At 32.0% G+C, this 10738-nt stretch overlaps 1 protein-coding gene across 1 annotated transcript; it reads right to left on the bottom strand.

The window, feature by feature from the left end:
* Positions 1-305: 305 nt before the first annotated feature.
* LOC142642888 (protein EXORDIUM-like 2) lies at positions 306-1632 on the bottom strand. Its single transcript, XM_075817326.1, has one exon. It carries the CDS (start codon positions 1555-1557, stop codon positions 640-642), a length of 918 nt encoding a protein of 305 aa, XP_075673441.1. The 5' UTR covers positions 1558-1632; the 3' UTR covers positions 306-639.
* Positions 1633-10738: the final 9106 nt, after the last annotated feature.

Below are 10738 nucleotides of genomic sequence, written 5' to 3'. Positions count from 1 at the left end.
AAAGACTGTCAATATTTTTTCAATAATCAAAAAAAAAATTTCTAAAAATGATTAATCACACTTTAACAAATTCTTTTTTATTTTCTATAAAAATAGTGTTAAATTTTTCTTAAAATAAATTATTAATCATTATTTTAATGACACGGGTTAACCCAATGCCAAATGCACTCTAAATCATGCCAAGATTAATCTTGTCGAGATTAGTTAAACCTATATCTGTTATTTGTAGTTGAAGTGTTTTGTGTTCAACTGTGTTCGAGTTTTGTAATTGCCGAGAACGATGTTTCCGGGGTGAAAGTTCAAAATTTCAAATTTAGAGTATTTATTATATATTCCCATTTTCCACAACATTTTTTTTTTTTTTGCGACTTTCTTTTGAAAGATAATTTACAAGTCACGCAAGACGACAAACAAGTGTATACAAAATATCAACGAAACCATATATTCCCCTCATCCCCATAACCCCATCATCATCATCATCATCATCATCATCATAACACAGACCCACCACCCCCAAAGCCTCTGCCATTTCCTTCCATCCATCCACATCCATCCATATCTACATAATACGTACACATATCCCCACCACGTATGTTGCCACGTCATCACCACACAACCTTAGGCTTTGTTCCTAGTATTTTACACGAGCGTCTTACATGCAGAGGTTTGCGGGTCCCACATAGCTGGCAACAAGTACTTCCTCCCATTCACTCCGTTCGCATTGTAGCTCGCCCCGGATGTCTTTTCCACCAACACCCGACCCGGATCACCCGGGTACGCACCCGACCCGAATATCCCAGTGCAAGCCGAAACAGCCTCTAACGGCGCCGTTGCCGGGCCTTGGAAATACCCGTTGTTAAACGGATTCGTGACGGTGCCAGCCAAAACGGTAGCCAAGTTGATGATCATTCCGTCAACTCCGACGTCTCCGTTAGGCGAAACTAAAGGCGGAGTTTGTGGGCCGTAAATGGGCTGGTGAAAGGGCCAAGCGCATTGACCCGGACACTGAGTCTCCGAGTTACCAACCCAAACATAAGCCGAACGAGTCACCCTCTTCCCCTGAATCACCCGAGTCGACCCGTGGGTCCCACACCTGCTCATACAGAACCCATCAACGGCAACATCCTTAGCCGTCAAAACAACGTTAATCGACTTCAGTCCGTTAACTTTGTTAGTCAAAGCCACCAAGTGCCTCGTTTTGAGTGACTTGCCTAAGGTATAAGCTTCGTGGAGGATTTGCTTCCCTACGACGAGCTGAGAAGAACCCACCTTGTACTTGTCCGTGGTTTTCCACCACGTGGACACTGAGGGAAGTGGGGCCCGAGGAGCGCTGAGGGATTGGATGAAATCGACGATTATGGACCGTTGGATTGGAGTGAACTGGCCGTACCAGATCAAATTGACGGTGATGTTGCCCTTCAAGAGAGCCCCGTGGTGATACTTGAGAATCAACGGCTGTTGTTCAACGAGAGCCGTGAGCTTTCTAGCACCAGTGGGGACTACGGTAATGGAACAGCAGCAAAGATAGAGGATGGCAAAGTGGTAATAAGAAGCCATGATGAAGGTCAAAAAGGTTTTAACAAGTAGAAGTAGCAGTAGAAGAAGAAGTGGTTTTTAGTGTTTGTGAAAGAAAAGAGAGAGAGGAAGTGGGTATTTATAGTGAGGGTTTTTGGAGATGAGTAAGGAAGACAGCTGTTGAGACGAAGAGGGGCCAATGTCAAAGGAGTGTACACGTGGGAGTTTTTTATTGGGTGTTAAAAAATATTAATGTATGGGCTAGGTTGCCAGGCTGTGAGGTTCTGTTTCTAGGCTACGTAGTGAGGAGTGTAGTACTCTTGAAGAATAGTTAATTGGGGCGGGTTTTGGAGCAATTTGATGATGTGACCTGATTATGACTTTGAATAGTCTAGTAACAGTTTAGATTAGATTTTAGAGTCTATCGACTAGTTGCGGCAGACTGTATCGATTATTTGATGTGAGTTATCCATGAAGATCTGAATCATTGATCTTGCTTACTTATTTTATTTATTTTGAAATAAAAATACTTCTGATTTGACCTAAATTGATTATAATAAATACAGGATTCATGCAATTAAGTGAGTGACATGTAAAAGTTAATAACATAAAAAATTAAAATTAAAAAATTAAAAACTTTAACTTATTTATTTAGAAACAATTTATTTAATTAAAATTGAAATTTATTTTTTAAAAATATTGAAAAAAAAAGTTGAAAAAAAGTTAAATAGTACAATAAAATATATATATAGTATTAAAAAGTGCAGTAAAACTTTTAAACAATAGCAAAATAAGTTAAAATTGAAAATAAGCTGAAAATTTCAACGCATCCCAAACAAACACTAACTTTTAGGATTTACATTATTGTGGTAATTGTATGGTAGCCTTAACTATTGCCTTTGCACCAAATACATGCCAGTACTGCTAGGATTGCAAGTTTTAACATATTTTTTTTATAACATGTTCATGTGGCAAGTTGTGGATCCATATCGATTTTATCACTTTTATTTTACCATTCACAACTTGTTATATAAATAAATTGTGTTAAAACTTAAAAGTTATGGTGCTGACATTTTTTAATGGCTAAAGGCCTAAATGTAAATCTTGTTAACGAGTGCTCATATGTGTTTATTTGGAATTTTATAGTACAAGGAGCCCATATTTTATAGGCAATTGGGCCACTCCTAATTTAATATTTTATTTTTTATTAGATTTATTATTTTTCAATGCATTTGAGATCTTTTTGAATTTATCAAGTGGATAATTATACCCTTTAACAAAAGCTTCTTAATTTTATATTATACATCAAAATTTACGTACACACTATAGTTCTTCAATTAAAATAAAAATATCTGATTATATTATCCAAAAAACACAAATACTGTTAATTTTTTAAAAATATAATTACTATGCACTTGAATTTAATTAGGAATTTAATATGCAGTGTGCTTAAGTTTTACGTAATATATATATATATATATATATATATATATATATATATATATATATATTTTTTGTGTAGAAACAAAACGATCATAAACCACCCGGCAAAATCAAGGACACTTCCGCAGGGGGACTATGAAAATTACAAATTCTAGCTAGCAAGCGCATCAGCGCTCAGCGCATCTAGCAAGCGCATCTAGTTTTACGTAATATATTATATGTCACACAGTACCATTGATTTGTTTGTCGCCTAGTTGAAGATTGAGAGGTAACTACGTACGAAAGGGTGCAGAGATCGAAGTGAGGGACACGGTGCAGTTCAGTGTAACTTCTTTTAGAAGTCTCTATCAACAAGGTCGCTATAGTTTTTTTTTTTTTTTAATTGATCAATTTATTCCCAATTAGTACGAAGATAAAAATGAATATAGACTTAAAGTTCAAGTTGAATTTAGGAATTAAATTGGTCAGATTTGAATGATTATAAAATTAATTATTAAAAATAATCGTTAAATAATTAAATATTAATAATTTTTTAAAACAATTGATAATATATTATAGTACCAGAGTAAAAAATATTTTAAGTTCAATTTTTATTTTTGATGTTTTAATAATTTAAATTTTGATGACAACTAGTAATTTAACATTTGCCTGTACATCAGCATTAGCCTGTACATTAGATGTGTTAAATTTTTTTTATTTATTTATTTTATAGGAAATAAGTTTTTTTTTTAAATTAGGGTAATAAGATTTAAAGTATTGAATTTGACCCATCCAAAAAAAAAAAGTATTGAATTTGAAAATCGTGGAAGAAGGTGCGTAATTGGAGGGGTGAGGAGTGGGGCCCAAGATAGAGTTGATAAGTGATGACATAAGCTAAAGGTTTTTTTTTTTTTTTTTTTTTTTGAGAAACCGGACCCAAAGGTCAGGCAAGCTAAAGGGTTAAGGGGTACAAAGTTCGAGAGAAGTGCTCGAGTACTTTAAGGGGATTATAAAATGAATTAATATAGTCACGCTTGATGGATGGATGGGCAGTGGTTCCATTTAAAAAATACACATAAAACTACTGATTTCCTCGGGGCCTCAACTCTTCTTTTAACTATGAAGATGAAGAAGCTGTGTTCCCGAAACTCTACCTGTGAGCTACTTTCGGGCCCCACCGCAGGCTTTTGTATTTCGTACGTTACCTTTATTATTATTTTTTTAAATTGTATTAAAAAAAAATTTATACGGGAACAACAATGAAGCACCAATGCATCAACCAACCAACGTATGGTGGTAGTGGGCTTTCGTTATTGGGGTAGGAAGAATCTAGAGATTGGGGTACAACAAATTTTAAAAAGATTTCGGGAATTTTTAAAAAAGAAAAAATCTAGAGAAATAATAGAAGTAATTTTCTCAAAATAAATGTGAGTTTCACATTGATTTAAAAAGTTAATTTTTTGTTTACTATTTAATTTATTTTTTTAGTATTTATAAGTTTTATTACATTTTTTGATACTATTCATGAGTTTTACTGTACTATTTTAACTACTTTTTAGCTTTATTTACAATACTTTCAATAAAAAAAATTTAATTTCAACTGAATAAATTGTTACCAAACATAATAAGATTGATAAGATATAAATGTTAAAAGAGGAGTAATAGTGGATCCATATAGTGATAATTTACCCAAATTCATTTATTGTATTGTTAATACTAGTACAACACTAGTGTATGGGCATGTAAAAAAGTGTCTAACATACTTCTTCAAAACCTATTTTATTTATTTTATTATTTCATTTTATAATCGAGTATCTCAGTTTCTATTTTTACATAAAATTCATTAAAATAAGATAAATTATACCAACAAATAATATAAAATAAATCAATTCTCTCTTTTCTATCCTATCTCTTTCTTTCCTTTTTTTTCCTCTATTCCTATCTCACTCTATTAAAATATGTATTTTTATTTTTACAACCCATGAATAGTAGGACTGTATATGTGCAACCTTACTGTCCATAGTTGGCAAAAAATTTAAGTACCCATACCCAAGTAAAGCCCTTTTTAGTGTCTTAGCTGAGAAAATTTTACACCCCAATGCTAATGATGTGAATTAATTAATATAATATTATTCTCTTGTTAAGACGAATTTGATAGATTGTTCTTATTGAAACAAAAAGACTTTTATAACTTAGAGAAAGCTTTGCAGCTACATGAGTAGTAGAATTTTCGTCTCTCTTGACCTAGCAAAAGCAACTACTTAAGAAGAGATCGAACTTTGAAACTTAAAATGTTATGGTGGACTTGCCTGATTAATTTCAATATGTCAATTTTTCCATCTTAATACAGGATTTGATTCCTGGACGGCCATGTTGAGGGTAACCATTGGCTCTTGTTGACAGGAGGAGGGAGTGGATTGCCTAGGCAGACTCTGGTTTGAAGATAATCTTGGAGAAGACTAGCTTTCACGCGTGTAGCTCGTGGTTAACAAGTTGAGACCAAGGGATTCAATTTCTTATCAGAGGCTATACCGGTTTGACCAATGGAACGATATATTTCGGTACCGGTCAATACCGATGTACCGTTTCGAGTTTACCGTTATTTTTTATATTTATAAATATATATATATATATATATGTATGTATGTATGTATGTAATTTTTAGTATTAACAAGTAATACTAATAAGTTAATACAAATAAGTTATCATTCTGCCTTTACAAAAATTCAAAAAATTGCAAAATTAAAAAAAAAAAATTATGTACCGACCGGTATTGCTCGAAATTGGTCGATATACCCAGTATTTAAACCGATACGACATGATGGTGTTTAGATACTGGTATATGTACTGGTACGGTACATATCGACCAGTAAAGGTACAATATCGACTACATTGGTTGAGACGCTACAAGCGGGGTTTGGGCAATAGGCAATTAAAGATTGGCTTTGGTTTGAAATTTTGAATGCAAGGCACTTAAAATTGATCTTTTTTTTTCTTTGTTATTAAAAGCAAAGTATCATTTCAATAAATTATGAAAAAAAATTAGATAAGTAAGAAAGATATTAATAACAATAAAAAAAAAAAAAAAACTTTCCATGCGAAAAGATTACAAATAAACCAAACAGGCAAAAAAAAAAACAGAAATTATGTACAAAATAGAAGGGAGTTTTACAAACACAAATTATGAAAAGATTTGTATGATTAACATTTTTTTGGACAAGTACGAGTATAACCTTTTTGTGTTTCCTATAATACACGTGAAGACCTATATACCATATAGGTGCGTTTCCTATAATACATGTGAAGGTAAGTAGGTAACCCATGGTTTTGTGAGTGATATCTAACTTATTATGCTTTAGTTTCGTGTCTGTTTTATTTGTTTTTGTCGGAATTTGATAATATGACAATTGACATGTATGCTATTCTATCATTTCCTAGCGCACCTATTTTCACACATAAACCTTCTCTCATTAGACCACTCTCTAAGAATTCATAGGGTACTACAACATGAAGCAATTGGCTTTGGATTTTCAATTTTTAATATCAGCATGCACCAATGATCTATAAACCATAATTAAGGGCAACTTTCGTCATTAATTATAATTATAACAATTCTATTAATGACTTTCAGCCTTAAGGTATTGATTAGAAGGTATACCCGCATTCGGTATATGGTTTTCCTCTTTTACAATTGGTGGGTCTCACTTCTCAATGAAACCCACCAATTATGAGAGAGAAAACATATATATACTCGATGGGGGTATATCTTTCCCAAGGTATTGCATCCTTTTATCGAGCAAAAGAGATTTAATTGTCACATATAAAATCGGACACTACCTCTATATATGTTTTAAGGACAAAATATGAGGCTGGTAATTAATACTAAGTTATCCTTTTCATTGGGCTACTACATCTACGATTCTACGTGAGTAATTCACAGGCAAACTAGTGGGGAATGTGGGCCGGTGCCGACTGTGTGAATAGAGCCACACGTGACCCACTTTTACATGGTTTGAACTTTGACGTATTATTTTAGTGTGTTTTAATTCTTACGCCTTTTTCTTTTTCGGTTTCATAAATCTTTTCAGGGTCACAGGGTTTCAATTTATTCGATCAAACATGACAACTTGAAAAAAGCTAAAAAATTCCAATATCTCCACGCAATTGTTGTGATTGTCATGTTAGCCAATTTTCTTTTCTCAAACTGTTGTGATTGCCCTTGTTAAGCATTTTTGTTGCTGTGTTCTTGTGTATAAACAGTACGTAGTATACTACAATATTCTCTTCCTTCTTTTTGAGAAGAACATTCTCTTCATATATTCTTATAATATATGGTGAAGGTCCTACTTCTTTTTAAACTTTTGACAAATAAAAAGGGTGAGGTTCTAAAGTGGTTGAGCCAACTTGTCATATATATATATTTATTCACTTTTTTTCTTGTTAAACTTTTGTTTATAGGCTTGGTACTCTCTGTCTCTTCTTTCTGCTCTCAAATTACTAGCCAAAATAAAAAAAGTTTGTATTAAATATTAACTGATACTGTTGAACAATTAAATCACCACTTACTGTCTCAATTATTGTGGGAAAAAAAAAAGAGTATAAATAAGAGTGTTTCTCCTTTTTTTTTTTTTTTTTTTTTTTTTACAAGATAGAATTCTACTATTGCCTAATCTAAGTGTATATGTGTGTAAAATTTCTTCCTGAAGACCTAAACTCAGTCCTTGCCCTCCACACTCCACAAACACTTATACTTGTGGAGTGACCATCGCACTAAGGGTATGAAGTGGTAGTGTTTCTCTAAAAAGAAAGTTGGTGTTTCTTCAGCCACTATTTAGCTACTGTATATTAAATATGGATTAATAAAAATTTATTCAATTCAACTATATATTTAAATTTAATTGAAAATTCTACTAGTTATACTACGCTTATGAATTGCCTATATTGTTAACCCGTAGTTGTAATTTGTAGTATTCTACTATCCAAATAAACCGTTTCGGATAATTAAACTATTTATTATTAAACTAAAAAACTAATCGATTTCTACTGTTTAAGCTAGGATTGAACTTCACGTTTAAAAAAAAAAAAAAAAAAAGGGGGTGAACTAGAAGATATTGTTTCCCGTGATGGGAAGAGACAGCGTCGGCACACGTACACGGCGACAGGCTCTGGTCCTAAACTCCGAGGCCTCTCAAAATAATGTGTCTAAGTCCGTGCATTGTCGGATAAGCTTCATTTACGCACGTGTCAATGTGTTAAAGTCCATGGCCCACCCACCCTGGACACGTGCGTACAGAAACCTCTTCCTTCCAAAATCATCCACGTGTTCATTGATAGATACGTCTGTCTGTACTCTAGTCTGTACCATAAGATCTAGCAGCAAAATGTTTTTTCATCTTTTTTATTTATTAGTCACATGAAAAGCATGCGATTTATAATTATATAATTATAAAAACCATTTTATTTACCACATGAATTGAATCTTATTATTAAAGCAGAGCTTTCGTTTCTGTTTTGTTGTTTATGAATTTTCTTGCTGCTTCTTTGCTTTTGCTTTGAGATGTAGTGGGGTTACTCTACATAAAAAGACACAAGAGGCACAGAAAGTTTGGATTGTATAATAATGGGATATAATGGCAAATTGGATAAGAGGAGAGGGGGTGGTTGGGATTGGTCTTTGATTTTGATTCTGCTAAAGGTTAAAATGAAATACTTTATTTGGTTCGCTTGTGTTGTAAGTTGTAACGTAAAGTGGTCAGATTTCATAATAATAAAAAGTAAGTTGTCAGATTCAAAAGTGAATGCAAGGGGTAAAAAAACTGGGGTTAAAGTTTTAGATTTGCGGTAAAAATATAGGATTTGGTATCAGAGTTCAGACGTAGAAAGATCAGGTGCAGACTTTTTTATTCAGCTTAAAAAAATTAAAAAGTTCAGATTTTTTTGAATAGCGGCGTTTGATAAGGATGTTTTAATAATGTTGTTGGTATTTTTTAGAAATATGTATAGATAAAAAATGTGTAAAAATATATGTAATGTTGTTTTAAAAAATTAAAAATATGTATTTAAACACATATATTAAATAAGCCCATAAAATAGAGTTTTTTGAGTGATATTCATTTTTATAAGAAAAGTTGTGTTAACAAATGCCAGATATTGTTAATATATCATAATAAAAAAATTTTGCTATAACTTTCATTGAAAATGTAAAAAGTTATCAAAAAATATTTGATATTTTATCATTTTTTAATAAAATGTTTCTAAAAATAGTTTATAAAATTTTGCGTTTAGGGCATTAGTTAACATTTTTCTTAAAAGAATAATCTTTTTCTAAAAAAAAATAAATAATCATTAAATATTATGCTTAATTTTAACAGCAAAGAGAAGACTCATAAAAATATATATAAAAATAGTCCTAATTTGATAAAGATGAGATATAAATCTTAGTTTACATCCTCCAATAAAAACTTGCTACATTAGCCTTTTATCTAATTCTAAATATATCTTATCATACCTAATAACATATTAATAAAGTTCCAATTTCACCAACTTTTTTACTTTCAAATCAAACTTTAACCAAAATATCATTGTTTTTCTTAGACAAGAAAACACCAATTTCTCAACAAAAAAAAAAAAAAAAAAACTCAATCATCTGCCACACAACTCTGGCCAGATTAGTGGTTGCATGTGTGGCGAGAGTGGAGGTTTGGAGGTTCAGTGCTCCTCGTACTAAGAGGATCTGAGGAGATAGATGAGATTTTGGGAATTTACCTGTAGTTTGAAAAATGTGTGGGAAATAGTCCTATATAATGTATTCATATTTTAGTAATATGATGATGTGTCAAATCAGCATTTTACTTAAAATTCAAAATCATACCATTTTTCTTAAAATAGGGTAGAACCCAATTTTTTGTTAGACACGCCGCCGAAGTCAAGGGACATTGGTGAGGTAAGTGGTGGCATGTGTGAGGGGAGGGGGGACGTTCGAAGGTTCAGTGTTGTTCCTTGTTCTAAGAGGACCTAAGGAGGTAGATGAGATTTGGGGATTTTACCCCTAGTTTGAAAACGTGTGGAAAATAGTGTTCAAGTGTATTCATGTTTTAGTAATACAATGATATGACATGTCCTTATTGTAAAGTGTAAACTAAAGATTTTACACCAAGCTTTTATAGAATTTAATCTCTTATATATATATATATATATATATATATATATATATTTGGGTAGATAGAAGGAAAAAGGAAGATGGAGTTTGAACTTTGAACCACAAACATATGATACCAGAAATAATACATGAATTTTACTAATGTGTGTCCTAGGGGCACACAATAGTATACCATTTTAGAAAAAAGTTTTATTGGAAATGAAAAAAGCTGTAAAACTTTTTCAATTTCCAATAAATTTTTTTTCAAAAATAGATAGCTTAATGTATGCCCTTAGAGCACATGTTAACCGGACTCATAATACAATTACCACTAGACTGTTGCTTATCCAAATATGTTTAATGTTTTATAATCAACAACTCCAATGAGAATAAAAGAATGTTCATGTTAAATAAATAAAGTAATTCTTGCAATTGTATCATTCAAAAAGTCTAAATTAAATAACAAATAATTTTTTTCTCATCCAAAATTCTTTTTTCTCCAATTTATTAATTTATTTATGTAATTTAACCTATTTGAATTTTATGTATTCTGTTTATCTGTGTTGTAAGTTGTAACTCACTACTTTTAACACTACTCATGAGAGAGAGATACTTTTTGTTTTGGCTACATGTAAGTGAAGGAGATCGACTAAGCATTCTGCA

The sequence above is a fragment of the Castanea sativa genome, chromosome 7, assembly GCF_040712315.1.
Source record: "Castanea sativa cultivar Marrone di Chiusa Pesio chromosome 7, ASM4071231v1".
In the NCBI taxonomy this organism is placed as follows: Eukaryota; Viridiplantae; Streptophyta; class Magnoliopsida; order Fagales; family Fagaceae; genus Castanea; species Castanea sativa.
The sequence above is the reverse complement of the archived record's forward strand: the minus strand, read 5'-3'. Positions and strand labels throughout refer to the sequence as shown.